The sequence below is a fragment of the Nicrophorus vespilloides genome, unplaced genomic scaffold, assembly GCF_001412225.1.
Source record: "Nicrophorus vespilloides isolate i.1.1-1 unplaced genomic scaffold, Nicve_v1.0, whole genome shotgun sequence".
In the NCBI taxonomy this organism is placed as follows: domain Eukaryota; kingdom Metazoa; phylum Arthropoda; class Insecta; order Coleoptera; family Silphidae; genus Nicrophorus; species Nicrophorus vespilloides.
Window position 1 is genome coordinate 6,189 of NW_017100081.1, and position 19,553 is coordinate 25,741.

Sequence of the window (19,553 nt, forward strand, 5' to 3'; positions counted from 1 at the left end):
TCAAATTTACTATACACTAATTATTTTGTAAAATAATAGAATTTTTTTCATATTGCGGTATATGGTACAGCCTTCTCAAACAATTTTGTTAGTTGATTTTGAACCAATTCATCACAAGGATTAACACGAATAGCAGTGAATTGTGTATGTGCATTTATCCATATGTAAAATGATAAATTACATGTTTTTAAAATATTTTATGTGTAATTTATTTTGTTTGGATGCACTTTCTCATGTATTTCGTAAATCTTTGAGGTATTTTCTCTAATGTATGTACAAAGTTATATGTAGGAATTTATGAAAATTCCGAATATTTTTTTTGTGCGATTTCTTTTATGCGCTCACTATCTACCGCACAAAAGCAGGTTTTCTTTATAAATAAAAAATATTGCTGTATAAGTTTTCTGATATCTATATTTATTATTAATAATTTATTTGTATTTATAATTCAGTTTATACGTATAATTAACTTTAGTTAATTATAAACATTAATTAAATGCCAACATTATTATTGAGTGACGGTTATGATAAAATTTATAATTGTGCAACAAGCAATTCTTTTAAATGTGAAAATTATAATTAATGGGCAAAAAGACTATAGGTCTTTGATCCTAAATGGGCCAATAACAATTTGTTAAATAAATTATATAATTACTAAATAATACAATTTAAATACAAAGAGGATTTCTTATAATATTAGTAGTAATTATATTTTAATAGTATTTCTTAAGCTTATAATCATATATAGTATGTTTTATATAAGAAAAGAAAATGAACTTCAAGAAGTATTTGTATAAATTATTAACATTTATAAAGTAAATTATAACATCTGCGTATGAACATGACAAACGAAACTAAATGGAATTATGGTTATAAAAAAAAGTTCTATATAAATGATTTAATAATACAATAATAATAATAAAAGTCTTTACCTAACATTTTGATAAATTATTTATATAATAAGACAAATATATGTACATACTTATGTCTATACTATACAATTACAAATAGTATACAAAATAAAGAAAACAGTTTATTTTTAGATCTGAAAGAGCAATCTATTTTACCAATAGATTAAATTGAAGAAAAAGGTTTTAATAAAATCCATTAAGTATATCATGTAGAAAATATAGATGTTATAATGTATATCTACTGAATACTGCTAATATAATTCAATAAAGTATTGTTGGAAAAGAATCAAAATATTAAAGGTTCACTGCCAACCAACGAAATATAAGTAAGATATTGTTAGATTCATTTTTATATATATTTTATTCATTTGTGCTTAGATTTAATTTTTATGTGACAAGATATATTCAATAAATAAATATTATTTGTAAATTTATTCAGAATTCCAATAATTACTTTTGTATGCATCTTATTTATTAGTGCATATACATTAGATTATATGTAAGAAAATGTAATCAATATGTGAATTTGTAAAGAATTGCAATGTTAAAATTTCTTAATTCTGCGTAATATGTTTCAATTCATAATATAAATTTATGTTCTGCACAATTTATGTATCGTTGTATGTGTAAGAAATGTTAAATATCGACAAAGATCATTATTTAGAAAACAGCAGTAAATTATTGCTTATATTTCTGGACGCCATAAAATACAGTAGTTGCAATGCGCACAGTTGGCGACTGTTCCAATTCCATGGAAATGTTCAGAAATTAAGAAAATCTTAAATATGTAATGCAGTTGCACAGCGTTCTGTGTCAGGGCTTCCATTAATTTCGCAAAATCGAATTGCCGTTTTATTCATTATTGCCGCGGCCCCGGGAAAATGAGTTCTGAAAAGATGTTTATTCCGAATATTCGTATTGAAGAATGGCACATCGTACAACTACGACCACTCCAAATACAACTCTTTATTGGTTTCCTCTCTTTCTCACGCTCACTGTTCGATTGGTATCCATAATACGATCTCACTCGTACCGTTCATATAATGGATCGACCATTTCATACCGAGTTCATCGCGTCTGATTTTTGCATATCTGAGTGCAAAATAGAAGGGGGCGAGGGAATAATGTTGAAGTGGAACTGGGTATTGCTGTAGGATATCGAAGGGATGTAGAAGAGAGAAGAAAAATGGTATAAATGGAAAACTTGGTACGAAATTGCTGGCTCGAAATTAAACTATAAAATCCCGCAGGGGGTGTATTGTAAGAGAATAAAAATTGACTAGTTCGAAAATGTATGTATATAGTATGCAGCGTATAATCTATATGGATATGCGCATATATCTGGTGATAATGCGGGAAAGACCCCTCGTTTGTCGATCCGGAGGTTGGTGCATAGAAATTTCGTAAACCACTCGCACTCAGGTATATACACACACACATACAGGTATCAGGCGTATACCTGGGTGTTGATAATAACATCGGACGCACCGTGTCGCGTAATAAATAGGTGGCGGCGCCGGGGCTGATATTATCCCGTTCACGTGACTCGAATTCAAGAGCAAGCTCGAATTCGCGGCTACAGGGAACGAACCCTTAGGGCCTTTGCCATTCCCTGGATACCCTCTTTCCGCTTCTCTAAACGTCCAAAACAATAGCCGACCCTGCACCTCCACCATTATTAACAACACTTTACATAAGCGTGCGTTCGCTTAATTTGGTTCCGGACAATTTACCAGCAAGAAATTTTTAAATAAAATCCGAGGAAAAGGTTTGGAAAAACCTGTGGCATCAACTGGCATATAAGGGAATGGAAAAAAATGGCACGTCATTGACCTGAGGTTTCAGTTCCAGACAATATGCGCAGCGCTCGCGCGGAATGAGACTACAAGACTTTTGTTAAACTTTACGAAATATTAACTTGGACCATTTATCAACTGGAAAACTGCTGTACTGACCAACAAACAGAAACAAATTGCTTTGGAAACTAGTCTATAATAGAATTATCGTTTCCGCACCTCAATTTATTCCACACGAAATAACGAAATATATATTAATATTATAAAACTAACCATTACATAATAAATAAATGTTCAAATAGTTTGAAACAAAATGTTTTTTCTTTAATTCGGATTTTAAAAACGAGTAATCATTCTATCATATTGAAACACTACTTGCAAATTTTAGTAAATTCTGTTAGGAAACCGAAATGGTTTGGTCATTCCAAATCCGAGGTTTCACTAAGCAATAAATTAGTTACGTTGACCAAAATATTATCCAATTATTTTATGCATTAAGAAATAGTACAAATGATAAAATAAATAACTTTATTCCCTTTACTTCTATTAATTTAAATAATATTAAATTGTCTATGTGTTTATATAATCTTATTATATTTTATATTTTTCTTTAAAAAAAAAATGAGACGTCCAAAGCATTATTTTAAAATATTAAATTATATAATTAATGTAATTAAAATCTCTTAATACTCTTAAGGAAGATTATTTATTACGTATATAAATGTTTATTAATTATGTGGCAGAAAATATATAAAATCAGTTAAATATTATGATGTTTACATAAAGTTGAATTAAAAATTATACATCGACTGGATAGTAGATTTCTATATACTATTTTTTATATATATATAGATGTGTCATAGTATTAACGAAAAAACTATACTTTGACATTACATGTATAGATTTTAGTAAGATCGTGATATTATTATTTTAAAAGTCATACAGCATTGTACGTTCATACGAATATGTAAATGTTAGTTCAATTAGAGTGCTAAAGCTAGTCATTTATGTCTTATATAAGGCAAGATAAAATATTTTAAGTACATATTACGTATTTTAAAGGATTTATATAAAGAAACATATACACGTTATAATTAATTTTATTTTATATGAGAGTAATAACATTTCTTAATAGATTAGCTAAATTGTAAGCAGTATAAACAGTAATTAAAAAAAAATGGTAATTTATATAATTATAGCTAATATCGATAAAGTTAGTTCCACTATATAAAATTTTCAGTAATACTCACATATTTTACTAAAATAGTTTTGTCAATAGACGCAATTTTGATTATTGGTCAGACAATGTTCCTAATTGGAAGGAAGCTTCTCACGTAGTAGGACGACGAGGTCCTTTTAAATGGCAGACCAAGTTAGTGGACTCATTCCCCTTGATTCACTTCTTCAACAGTCATTACGAATCAGTTGTATGTAGGACACGCTCACAAAATATTGGAAAACTTAATAATAAAAAAGTAAAAATATCTGTATATACAGCAATATATTGCACAGTCCGGGTTATTGGTTCCGCCAATATTCCGGACTATTTGAAACTGGACTAATTGAGAAACTAAATTAAATTCCATTATTTTTGATGGCCAAAAAAATAATACAGAAATACCTCACATCTGATTGGTCAATATCCCACAGTATTTGAAACCGGACTAATTGAATACTTTTAAAATAAACAAAGCAATAAGAGACCGTATAAGTGAAGATATTATTATGTCATTTAATTAAAAGTACAATTTTAGATTATCATTAACATCTGCAGTTAATTATAAGAGACTTGGGACTATTTCAATGCAGTAGCTGGAAGCAGTCGCTCTTTTATTATCGATATTAAAACATGCTAATGCAGACAGATGAAAGCCTTTCTTTTGGATGCATGTATCCCAAACAGCGTGACATCTTTTATTAAACCAAAGTCTACTATCTCGACGTATTACGCGTTCCGTGACACTTCCATTTGCTAAATTAAAATCCTGCTGCTCCTGCTCTTTCCTTATCCACAGCATGTTCGTTCATGCACACGCCCAACACTGCACATTATTCTGTTTTCTAATTGTCACGTAATCTTGTTACAGATATGCCGTCTCCTGCCTGTTCTCTTGTCAAGTATTCAGGTTGGCAAGAGATAAAGGCCTCCGATCTAGGTCTTGCGGCCCAACTGGACTTAGCGCCGGTCTTCATCACTCGGATGAGGTTAGTACCCTAACTACTATACTACACCACACCAGCTCCATTACTAACAAGGAAACTGTCTTATTAATTGCTTCATTAACATATCATACACTGGGCGAACTTTGCCCACCGTACAATTAATGACCTAGATTACACCTACAAAATACAATACGCTGCTGCAATTTGTAATATAATTACTTGCATTAATTATTATATACAATCATATACTATTATATGTAATGTTAAATGATTTGATTCATAATATATTCATTAATTATATGCATCAAATTTCATTAAATTTGGATTTTAGTTTTCAAAGATTTATCAATAATTGTAAGGAATTTTCTTCTCGATTATTTCTTTACTTGATTAATTACAATTGTATATTTCATTTATTATAATATTCAAATATATAAAGGCAGAATAGGAATAATTTAAACAGAAAAGACAGTTATTATTACAGAATCTTAATAAATACGAGAAAATAAATATTTTAAAAAAGTCAATTTACAATCTTCTGACAGAAGTAAAACAAAGAAATGTTATTTATAAATATAATTTATATAATTAGTAATTAATTTAAAACTAATAAAAAAAACTCTTGACTTTTTTCGTACATAATTATTGTGTGAATATTTTGGGTGTCCCAAAATAAACTAAAATTTTATTTTTTTCAATAAAACACATTTTTCATTTGATAATTGATAATATTTTTGTTTTATTAGAAAGTAGAGCTTCTAGAAATGCGTAATTGTTGATTGAGACGATGAATTGATGTTGAAGGATTCTTCTACACTTTTACTAACACTTACTAACAATTCTCCATGGTGTTACGAGTAGCATCATTACGATGTCCAAAGAAAGTACATCATCTGTGAACAGTTTCACCATTTTTCAAGTGATTTCTTATAATTTTGATTCTGTATTTTCCATAAATTAACCTCAATGTTTACTAATGATAGAATATAAAAATCTCTTCTTTTTTACCGCGAAAAGAATGGCGACAAATTTAAACTGTCAATTCTTTTTTGGACACTCTTTTTATATACCAAGACTTATTATTTATATACACAAAGCAGATCAACGTTGCATAACTTTTGTAATCTCTTGAACATCAAGTATGCAATGGACATTAGCTAGCTGTTCCATTAGTGCAAAATATTCAAATCTGGGATAATCTATAGATAAACATTGTTCCCAGCTGGACCGCACGTCGGTGTTTTTAGTTACACGTAAAATCCATGCTGGATTTTATTTAGCTACTTTTTTTTGCTGTCGACTCTAGTTTTTTTTTTCAGTTCAATAGAAAAAAAAAAAGGTAGAGCAAATCTAGTGACTTGTTTTTTTTTCATTTTAAATATTTATTTCAATTTTGCGTTCGCGAGTTTTGCGCTATTCTCCTGCCTCGCAAAGCCGCTTAAGCTACGTACCATCAGTTGCAAAATAAAATGCAAATACAATCGGCACCCACCCGACCCCCGACGTGTTCGTCCATTTAAAATAATACCTTCGCCTTCCACCCTCCGCGTTTTATTCTCTGGGATTCCTTTTTTTGTTTCGCAATTTTAATGCTGGAACAATGGAATCGAGAGAGAAAGAGATAGACAAAGAGGGAATGAAAAAAAGAACGAGCATGGTGCACGAGGTTTAATCCTAGAGGCGTTCGTCATGTGAATATAACATATTTCATATATACATATATGTATATTCACAGACTTCCACTTTCTGCATGCTAGATTTGAGCGTTTTGGGGAATATTTTCCATATTGCTTATTCTTGCATTTTTTGGTTTATGAGGAAAATACTGAAAATCTTCTTTTTTATTTCGATTATGCATAGAACTAAAATATTTTATATTAATATTACGAGACAGTAACACTTTTTGTTATTATTATATAATGTAATAAATTTCAATAAATAAAGCGCTGTATCTTTAGAATGTGTGAAATGTTAAAACGAAAACAAGGTCTGTACAATCCTAAAAACCGGGATGAATTCATTTTATCACTGGAAAGCATATAAAATAACAAGCGTCGGCTGTTTGACGTAAAGCCCCGTTGTTACCGAAGGATTACCGTAATAATAATTTCAGTAACACCTTTAAGGCACAAAAATCTGGCCATAAATCACGATAAGTGTCGTAAGAACTATGCAAATGTACGCAATTTAACCTTAGCCTACGGCCTTTATTGCATGACTTTATAGGTAAAAAAAGGTGTATAATTTATTAAAGTTTTACTAGTTAAATCATTAAAATATAGACGTTTTTTTATATTAATAAATATTGAAAACGTTAATAAATATAAAACTTATGTAAAGGTAATCTAATTTTTATGACTAACTATGAATCACAAAAGTATTTGTAAAAAAATATATTTTAAGGTGTTTGAAATATCTCTAGTATTGTTGAGATTTTATTTGATTTAAATTGATAAAATCGTAGCGTTTTAAGAAAAAGTTTAAAAAGTGACATAGATTTATTTATTCCTATAGGAATGCGCTTTTCTGCCACGTTAGCTTTCAAATCACTGTACATGCATACAACATTTATCAAGGCTTTTTCCCTCAAGGTGGATTAAACCTTGAGAAATGCTCAACTTATGGATTTGACGTTATCCGGCACATTATCATGCACAATAATGTAGTGCCATGTTTTTGATTAAATAAAATGAAATAAATTTATTACAATATTTAATATTACTATCCTAATGAAGTAAGTAAATATAATATTGAATTTATTATTCAAGAAATTTATCATACATGAACAATACATTATACCAATACGAATAATGATTGTAATAAGATAAGTTTAAAATAAAGTTTAATTATTTAATATGAATATTTTTCAAATAATTTCTATAGACTGTGAATTTTTTTAAATATTTAAGTTTAATGTACTTTCTACCGTCTGAAAAATATTTAATCTTTATCACAATGGAAGTCACCAGTTATATTTTGGAGTTTATACAACCCCTTTTATAAAATATCATTTAACATATTCTGGTACTTCCTAAAAATGTTTCGAAACAGTACTTTTACGAATTTAACATTCTTTTATTTATCCGAAACTGAGTGATGACTAGCTGTTTTGACCAAAGCATCAAAACAGCTTCTATATTACGCAGAACTCGCTTTTGGAACTCAGTAACAATATCCGTTTATTTAAAAAAAACTGTCATCATAATGTCTCATATTTGTTAGTTGTATAAAATTATGTTTCATGTTCATCCTATTAAGAACACTTTTCGTCTGTGTTAATTATTTCTCTAAGAACTTTTATTTTGAGTAGATATTATTGAAGTACATTTCTTTGTTCAAAATAATACATCAAATGGAAAGAAAATGCTATAGAATTGTTATGAGATTCTCTCCAAAACCAAAAGTTGTAATGACAGTGTTTGTTTCATATTTCATAAGGAAGTTCAATGTTATGTTACATATTTTTCTCGGAAAACAGAAAATATTTCAAGCAGTTAATACCAGAAAAATCACAGTATTTAAATTTTAGGAACATTCTTAAATGATAATAGTCAAGTCATAATGTTATTTTTAAAAAATTGTACACAAAGGGTCGAAATTCAAAGTCAATTAAATAATGTCCAATTTGTGTTAGATTGCAATGTCTGTAATGATAACTAATTGTTTACGTGTATAGCATTGTATTATACAATGTATCTAATGATAGGAGAGACTGCATTCATTTTAATAGGATCGATGACTGAAATGCGGTGTGCACTAACTTTGATGCTGCTAATCACACCAAGCAATACTTTCGCCATACACCGCATCAACGGAATCAATTCGGTCCCTCCTTTATACGAATAAATGTCAAGCAGAGTTAGATAACCGCACATATAGTGCTATTATCTATCATCAAAGGATCTAATTATCCATTGATGCACATTGGCGTTGAATTGGATAACAGGGGTACAGAAAGAAATGAAAACCAAAAAGGCGGAACGCACGCACCATCAAATAAATACAAGTCCTCCTCCAAAAGAAGTGTAACAGCAGCATTAATAAATCTGTAAGATAAATAGTATCTGGGCATCATTTGTTACAAAAGTGAAAAATAAGTGGAAAAATCTCGAGACACTAATTGTCGTATATGAAGATGAATGGACCCCGACTTTTGATTTATCCCCAGGAAGATTTAGCATATCAGATTAATCACTTGTTTGATTCCATTTTCATTCTTTTTCCGGTCTGCCCTTCCTTCAATGCGCCCCGGAGCCATTTAAGAAATGGCAGGAGGCGGAGAAGTATTGTGTAACGGAAAGAAATGAAACGATCACCAAGTACGAAACGAATTTATTTCTTTTTCTCATATTTATTTTTTTCGTTCCGACGTACGTTTCACTTTTTTTTTCGTTGCATTTTTTTTCCGCGCACTGCTCTCGCAGATTCCATATTTCAATGCCATCGGACCGCCATTAATCTTCGTTTAAACGGAACGATGACATAAATATCCACTCCAACATTTTACAATATTATAGTCCACTGTAAATATGCGATCGTTATCGACGTTACGTTTTTTTTTGCTACCTCCGGAAAACAATATAATCATTTATATTCGGACAGGTGTAAAAAAATGTGCCGGGGGTTCATTTTAAAGTTCAATTTATGAAAGAGGAAATGGAGCTCGACGATAACTGCGATGGTCTGTTTTTAAATGCTGGTATTGTTTGGAGATTTAAAGGCATGGGCATTATATTTAAAGTGCACGATGTTTGAGGAAACGACTGGTGCAATTACAGTTTAATTGATATCGTTAATTAATTAGCGTTCGATGTGTTTCAATTAGGGAGCTTGCGGAGGACCGCGTTACGTTCGAACACATGCTAATCACGCTTCAAGGCAAAATGCCGATTTCTGGATACTCATTTCATTTATTGATCCCATAGGAGGTTTCAATGAAACGTCTATTGCCAGAATAAAAAAAGAAAATTCATCATTGAATATTGATTAATTATTATTATTCTTTTCTTTACACATATAATATGTTAAAGCAATCAATAATATTATATAATATATATTGGTAATATTTTCAAATAATTATTCTTTAAATATATTTTAATAATTTTCTTATATGTGCACTCTCGAGAATTTGTGGTATCTATCCATTAATATTTACCGATCTATTATGATACTGTATTAGTATTATTATGAACCAATCAAAAGAATCCATTTTGCAGAAAGCAGAAAGATTTTTTTTCAACAAGTCAACTGAAAGAAGTAACAACAAAAATACTGAGTATGTATCTGTCTATTGATTGAAAATTCAATAGATGAAGTTTTTACAAAACGCTTCATATTATATGTTGTACAAAACCCCTTTAGATGATGATACCGAATTCTATGTTTTACATCTTTCCCCCACAATTGGAAAGTACGGTTAACGGTTAAGAAGAAAAATATAAAGATATGTATGGATTTACTGATCTACAACCCTCCAATTTACCATACATATTTTAAATCAGTAAATATGAAGAAAACCAGACATTATAAATATGAATGTAAATGAATACTTTTAATAAAATTTATTATTACAATAATATTACAAACCATTTTGTATGCATTCAAAAAATGTTTTTTTTTACAAGAGTAAATATTTTTGTAAATTTCATATAATTTCAATATCTGGAAACAAAAATAGATGACTTGTACCACTTTCACAACCGGCACATATTATTTTACAAATTTTAGTTCAATGTTAAATGTGATTATATTAAAAATTAACTGGCACATAATCTTTTTGTTGAATTTGTAATAAAAGGAAACTTATATTTAATTGTATTCATTAAAATTTTTATTTCAATAAATATATGAATGTAAATCGTATTTGCGATTTTTTTATTGAGAATAAAATTTGTTAGTTTTAAGCTAGTTCAAAGTGCCATAATCCTGTAGTATATTGTATTACGTGCCATATGAATATGTTATGTGTTCTCTACACATCTTCAATTTACGTCCCCGTGAGCTTCATGTTGACTACTTTGCAAAGCCATAACATGGAATCAATGGACATGGTACATAATTTGACTGGACATTTCACTGTTGTTCTTGCAATATCACCATTGTATTTGGTGTATTAACAAGTACAATAGTACAATTCCCTAATATTACAAACTAAGTACATCATTAAATACTCCGTATTAATAATTTGATTCGTTTACAAAAAAAAATAAAAAACACTGTGTAACACAAAAGAAAAAGCTTAAAATGTATATTTGTGTTAAAGAAAGAAAATAAAATACATAATATAAAATAATGCTCTTTCATCGCTCTCAACTATAGCTATTATAAAATATAATTGAAATGAAAAATAATGAATTAAAAAGAAAAGCTTCAAAGCAAATATTCAATTATAAAAATGCAGGCTGCTCTATTAAACAAAAAGCAACAAGAGGAAGTGCAGAATGCTGGAGTTGCAGTAATTGATTTTCTTTTTAGTCTACGGCGTAGCGCTTTAAAACGCTGTAACTAGTGTTTTTTCTATTCCACATTCTGTATTTTGTTATTCACCGAATGCAGCAAGGAAAACATGTTCGACATTTAATTAAAAATTATTGTAAACCGCTGCGGAGCGTACAGTTATTTTCCAATCTGTTATACTCCCATCATAACACAGGGAGGGCCCAGAGTAGGAAAGGCCAAACCTCCATGCTACAAACTCCATCCAACATCCTTCGTCCTGACTGACGGAATGAAATTGGGGTATTGCGAAATGCAAGGATTTAATTAATCTTTTATCGGCTATAAATATTATGTTTTGAATGGAAAGTTGGCTTTCTCCGCTTCTCCTTCTACTCTCCATCTCTTTCGTTCCACTTGACGGCATTAAGGATTTAATTAAATTATCGCGCCGTAAGGATTCGATGCGTCTCTCGCCTCCTCCGTTTCATTAATGTATGGTCCTTTTTCTCTTCATCCGGTGGCCCTCTTCTTCTATTCGTCGTTTCGCCCGGTTTTCCTTGATTCTTTTCTGATGAAGCACCGTGACAATAGATACAGACTTTAAGTGATCGATGTTTTCGTCGAGGCAAGACCCAACTTTTGCGACATGATTGAACGTTTACCCTCTAACAATAGCAGTCGCAGACGCAGCTCACAAATAAAGAAACTTTTAAATATTTCTCTAGTCACTTCTCTAGTCTATTCCCTTCTCTAGTCTAGTTCAGTAATAAATAAAATGTTTTTTGATAGAGAGTGTATGAACTATGTCATTTTAAATCGCTTCTAAAACAAAACAAAACATAATCCTTTGGTGCCAAGATATTAATAAAAGATATTTTCTAAAGAAAATGTATATTTAAAACTGATTAAGATTACTTCTAAAATTGTGTACATCGAGAAATAAGCAAATAAATACCTAATACCTAATATTTCACTAAAATTCAAATAGCTTAAATACTATAATTTATTATTTGTAAGAAGATAAATATTTTTAATAAACGTTAATTTTTCATTGATTAATTTACCAATCGATAAACATACATTGAAATGTATTAAACAAATTATTGAGTTAATATAATAATTTTAAACTTTTTACTTTGTGATTTATGTATTATCTTATTTCAATTCATAATTTATCATTATAATAGATGCAACATACGACACTGTTTGAAACAAGGACTTTAAATCGGCATAAAAATAAACAGCACAAAAAGAAAAAATGTCTTTTGTTTTTTTATACAATATACTCTTCAATAAGCAACTTTTCCATAAGCAGAATATATCTTAGTTATTGCTTCATTGGCATTTATGGCTTTACAGTAATAGAAAAGTATAAAAGTCTAAAATGCACTTTGTTTTCTTCCATCTTCAAACCAAACATTTTTCTAAAGACAGTTAAAATCTCACTTTTTAGAATACAAGTTCATTGATTTTCACAATTCTGATATGTTTAGGCATTGTCAATGCTACTTAGTGAAAATCGGTACAAACTTTCCGGAAAACCCGATACAAAATTTAATTTGTTTTGAAATTGTCTAATCGAACTATAGTGAATCCGAATCGGTACTGATTTTTTAATATTATGATTAATTTTTCTCTACTTATACGAATATACTTAATTTTATATATAAATATATTATTTTAGTTTTTATTTAGTTTATTGAAATGGGTTATGTATTTAATAATGTTTCAGGTAAACTGAGAGGTTTTATAAGAATAACTTTTTTTGTTAATTGAATATGGCACGTAATAAATGAATTTAAGATTACTTTAACAAATTGATTGGTTTATTTAATTAATTTACAATATAAATGTTTGTTTCATACAATGCATGTGTTACAATGTATAGTTTTTTTAACTAATTTAATTAAGTGCACACAATTAGTGCCAAAATGCATAAAATTACGTAATATAAATGAAAATATATAGTCGAGCAGAAAGGAACATTATTTGTAATGTAATTACTTTTACATCTTTTACGTTCTGAGAGCATCATTTTTGTATATTACTTGTGCTCGTCCAACGGCAACATCGCTTCAGGACGTTGCTGCTTAATCAGATGCGGAATTCAGTTGTCGGGACGAGCATTCCCAGAATTTCAGTACTTAATAGAATTTCTACAATTACAGAAGGCGCTGCAATTAAGCTCGGTGCACAATTTTAATTCCATTTGACGTTCCCGCGCAAACGATCAAAATATTTCCCATTCGCGCCACGTCATCACTTCCACTTTGTACTCTGTAAAATTGCATCGCCCTCTACCAACGGATTTTCATTTATTTTCACTCAGCAATTGCATCGATTAATCAAATTATTTTAGAAAAGTTCTGCCTTTCCACAAACCCTACAAAACTTTTCACGTTGCTCTTCGAAAAAAAAGAAGAAGAAAATGAACAAGATAAAGAGGATAGTGAGTGGAAAAACAAAGAAGAAAAAAAGTAAGAAGGACACGACGAAAAGCAACTGATATATTTGCTGCTACTGGTTTATAATAGACAAGGGAAAGAATCCAAACACAATTCGTAATTTCATTTATTCTTTTATTTCAAACTTCTACATTTTGAGCCCGGGCCCCTTGCACCACAACTTCCCACAAACTTTTATTCTTTTTGATTCTCTCTCTCTTTCTTTTTTTCCTTCGTTCGTTCGCTTCGTCCTACTCGCTTTCCCTCTTGCACTACCTCTCCATTCAACTTTCATACGGTCGAAATTAATCTCGGCACGCCGGTAATGAATGTAACCTAATAATGGAAAAAGGGGGCGCCTGCGAAAAACGGTTGTAAAATGCGGAGCTGCTATGCAATATGAGACGGAAAGAAGTTTCTCGTGTTCTTTCTACTTTATATTTCTTCTTTTATTCCCTCCGTCGCTGCTGTACACTTTATTTCGAAAAACAAGCTGAAAACAATCACAGTTCAAAACACTTTATATGCGTTTACTTATAACTTATATAAGATATTTATGTGCAATTTTGATATGATATGAATCATATCAAATTTTCATATAACATTAAGTAAATCCTGATATAAATTACTTAATAAACGTTTTATTTACAAATATTTAAATATAAGTTAAAGTAAACTTAGTTGTTATAAAAATCCAACAATTTAAACACGTTTTTCTATTTTTCAATCAAAACATATATTAATATTTTTTTTATATTATATAAAATTAACAAAATTACTCTACTTATATTACATTATTGAAATAAAGTATGTAAAAAAAATAATTTTCTTTTTTATTACTAATAAATTTTCGTTTCATATGTCGTATTTTTTCTAGTTTACAGGCAAAACAATTTCTTTTCTTATACTTTTAATGGTTCTAGAATGTAATATTTATATCTTGAGTTGGACATATAATCCCGATTTATTAAAAGTATGATATGTTCATTTTGTGGAGTTTAGAGTCTATAATTCAATTAATAAAAAAATATTGCTAAAAGAAAATAAATCAAGAAAATCTTTAAATTTATCTATAATGGATTAATTATTTCTTGAGCTAAATGGATAATCCAAATTCATATTGTGTTCAACGTATCCTTAGTTGGACAGATAATCCCGATTCAAATTAAAAGTGCCACGTATTAATTTGGTCGAGTTTATAAATGTAGACTTTCAATTTATAAAAATAATAGATAAATACAATTTCATTCAAAAAAATCTCTAAATTAATCTAGAACTGATTAATTATATCTTGAGTTGGATAGATAATCCCGATTTATGTTGAAGAAGCCACATGTTCTTTTGGTTAAGCTTTGAGTATATAATTCATTTAACAAAAAGAGTAAAAATAATACCTTTATAACCAAGAAAACCTTTTAATTCTTCTACAAAAATAAATCCATTTCTAGAGTTGGACAGATAATCCCAATTCTTATTAAAACTGCCACGTGTTCGTTTCATAAAGTCACTTTTTATTATTAAATTAGTAATATTGATTGAAGCTGACAAAACAAAAGTATGATCATACAGATGAAACACGGGTCTTTGAAGAAGGCGCAGCGTCTGCACTGTGTATATATGTGCGGGCATCCAATTTGCAGCAAAGATGAAAGTTGGAAAATCAACTTTTGACGCTCTTTAATGGGATTACTTTTTAATATAGCCTATTTTTTTGCCTTTGCTTCAGCCACTTTGAAGCTCGTAACGAATTTTTGATTAACCCGTTTCATCTATATGAAACGCGGCGCCGCGGAAAAATCGATGATATTAAAGCACACACTTTATCCGAACGAGGAGAAAAAATATTTCCGGTCAAAAAGAGACAGAAAGAAAAATAATATTGAAAAAAATATATATATATAGCAAGGACGCAATATTCCGGGGGAATAATTGCTGCAATTATGTTTGATTAACAATATCCAATTTCGGTACTTCATCTATAGCGCTTTTTTTAGCTCGTTTCTCTTTTGTGAGCGCATGTTATACTTTTTTTTATTCACTGCGTATAATAAAATCAAATTTGATTGGAATGGGTTCGAAAGGGGATGCCGAATCGCGCGAATCGTTGATTTTTATTGAAGGTAATCCATTTTAATTAAAACCGTATTAGGTCGAATTAAATCAAATATTTTTAAAATTAAATACTCTGTCTATGGAATTCTTGCACAGTCCGGATTTAATATATTTTTTTATACACATTCTCCAATGTACATTTTGGTATGATATACATTTATAAACCAAATAAATACAGTTATTTTTATAATTTAAATATATTTATTTAGAAACTTTTAATCAATATTTTCAAATTATTTAAATCGAACTACATAAAACATGAAATATTTTTCTTTGAAATATTGAAATTATTTTTTTTATTTATAATAATTAAATAATCTAATTGTTTTTAAACTATACAATAATTTTCAATTAATAAACCATAAAATTTAGTTTGTTTTCAAATATTCAATCCGGGCTATAGTGAATCCATACTAATGGAAGTTGCACTATGCGTCGTATGCCTGTATTCAGCTACTTTGCGGAGGGTGACCATTAATGGTTTTACATAATCGATTGAGGGACGAAGATTAGGTGATAACTTAAATTGGGATTTGATTTTGGTCAGTGATTAATTCCGGTTGTTCACCTTTGCAAACAATTAATTACATTTTGTTTTCCGCTAGTATATGTAACTTTTTGGAATTTGAACGAAATACTGAAACAGTTAAACATAAGTTTAAACAAATAAAACGTATTTTTATAATCAGAACAAAATAGTTTTTTTATTCTGCAATTTATTTTTTTTATTAAACTATTCAATATTTTTTATATAGTTTATAAACTAGTAATTTATTAATATAGAACAAAAATAGAGATTCCAAACGAATAAAATAGACATTTCAAAATTTATTTAAAATGTATTTTGTTTTTAAATAAGTAAAGTTCAATTAAATAATCTATATATTGCAAGAATTATATCAGCAAAATTATGTAATTTTCACATAAATTAAACTTATTGATTTTTTTAAATGTTTCTGCATTATGATTTTAATATAGATATTTAAAATAAAGTTTTTATTTGCATATTTTTCAAATTTATTATAAATGTCTTTATTGGTATTAAATTTATGCAACGTTTCCACTATAAAACATCTGGAAGTTTCTGTATATTTCATATAATTTACATGTGAGTTGAGTAATTTGAAAAGACGTTTAAAAACGAATCTCTCAAATGGAAAACACCGCTTAGCAACAGTTCCAAACTTTCCGTTTCGCTTCGATCGTTCGAAATGTATACACAAACGAATACATAGATACAAATAAAATGCAGCCTTTATTCCGCATCTTGACACTAATATTTTTAGATACGTACATTTCTCTACCACACATATACTCACCACTGATGGAAATATGTTATTCGAATGAAATTTTCCTTTTTCCGCGATCCGTTCGAGCAGACAGTCAGCATCGCTGTCCATTTCGACGTACTCTAACAAATTACATTTAATATATATCTTTTACTTATGCTTTAATCATGTTAATGTGTTTCTCCTCTGGAAATTACCGTCGCGAAGAGCTGTATCTTTTTTTTAATTAATATTTGAGCGAAAACAGCCGGAGACGATCATAAATCGTCCTTGATTCAATTATAGATCGGTCACATAAATAATTTAGTGGCTTCAATAAAAGAAAAATCTAGATTCTTCTTTGCTTGCATGTGTATGTAACATACATATACACACATATATGACATACATATACACATATATATAGTGTATAGATGTGTGTTTGAATTGGTTTTGGCGCTGTCCATAAAGGAGTTTTTTATGGGTCGTGCCCTTTCTTCGAATTGCGTGGATGGATATATACGCGCTACAATATTTCCCTTTATTTTCGGAGCAGTTTTCTCCTCCTTTCCGGGCATAAAAAATACATACATATATTCTGCTGCCATCCTGTGAACTCTAAGGAAAAAAGAAGTCTGTAATGTATAAATATAAAATAAAAAGGGTAACCGGGAAAAGTTATTTTTTACTTCGATAATCATATTTCGTGAGTGTGTAAAGTAAATCCCAAGTTTGATGAAAATATAATTCAGGGGAGCGCGTCAAGTTATTATACGTAGTAGAGTGTTGGCGTTTTCAGGCCAGACTTCCGAACAACTTGTTTCTCTCACCCTTTCTCACTCTTTCTATCTCTTGCTGACACACTACCACGTATATACGTTGATATACGTATATATGTAAGCAGACATATAAATGCCTAAGTGTTGCACACAAATGGAATAACTCACTTCGTTAATGCCTGAAAAACTAATTACGCCCTCGAATCATCGAGGCCCATTATGTAACGCTTTCGGTGCAAAGCGTACGCACATACAATGCTTTTATCCGTGTCCATTTTAATTAAAACTTTCTACTGAACGTAATAATAATATCGCGAACTTAACTGGAGCATCCACCTGCAAAAGTGGGACGTCTTACTTTCAAGAACAATTCGTTGATTGAAACCTGCTAACGTTCTATTTTGACATTTCAACTCGTCTTTTAATACATAATCTACATCAAATTATTATAATTATCCATTAAAAATATAGAAATACCTCGAATAGTCCGGGTCTGTTCGAGGAAATAAATACATATCAAAAATAAATCGCACATAAAGAGGAGCATTTATGTTTAAACAATTAGTTGATTGAAATCTGCAAACTTTCTAACTTGATTATATTTATTAATTAAAACAGAAATACCTTGCATAGTCCGGATAATCGTTTTCATCAGAATTCAGGTTTGTTCGTAGAAATAAATACATACCAAAAATATATTGCACGTAAATAAAAATTTTGTGTTTAATAATATATTGTCTATTATATTTTAGAATTTATTTTTATTTAGATCAATTAAAATTTAGTTTGTTTCGATTTTTTTTTTCAATTAACTCAGAAAATTATTACAACAACTTTTCTATAAAAAATATTTAAATAATCAATATTTTCTATTCATGTAAACAAATACTTTATTCTACTAATAATTAAAGTTTTATTCATATAAAGTTTGCAATGAAAATATTATTTTTATTTGTATAATTTATAGAAAATATTATGAATTATCAACAATCAACAAAATGTAATCCCTTAACATATCCCTAATATATACATCAACTTTTTCTCAATTGCTACTTATTATTTGGATATGGAACTATATATTATATTAAATCCTGGAATGGAATAGAAACCAATGTAATAATACTCTGTATAGTTATCGAATCAATTATTATAATTTTATGGTAATAAATCATGAAATAAATTGATAAAAGTGGGATAATTTATTAATAATTCATTGAAATATAATTAAATTTATTCAATTTACTTATTAATTCAGTAATAATAAATTACTAAGAATATTTATTGCAGATATAAATATGTTTTAGTGAAAAATACTTTTACCAATTGGTAAAACATTTATCACTAATATCTTTATGTTTCTTATTGACAAGAAATAATTTTAAAATTACCAGTTAATTTGTTTTCCACATGCCATTAAATTAAAAAAATACGTATAATTATTTTATAAATAAAAACTTCATACATAAATAAAATTACACACTATAAAAATTTACATATTTCTAATTACAGACTTTTGTATCATATGGTTACAATTTATATTTAAATAATAGGTTTCAAACAGTGCAGAATATACTGTTATAAACCACACTATTCGAGGACTTTAAAACCGCAGAAAAATAAACAGCACAAAAATACTTAACTG

General features: G+C 29.1%; 1 protein-coding gene across 1 annotated transcript in view; it reads left to right on the top strand.

Moving 5' to 3' along the window:
* Positions 1 to 4,796: 4,796 nt before the first annotated feature.
* Positions 4,797 to 19,553, top strand: part of LOC108566916 — a 42,469-nt gene continuing 27,712 nt past the window's right edge. The window contains exon 1 of the mRNA XM_017927051.1: positions 4,797 to 4,912. Coding sequence (XP_017782540.1) covers positions 4,797 to 4,912 — 116 coding nt within the window. The remainder of the gene's footprint in view (positions 4,913 to 19,553) is intronic.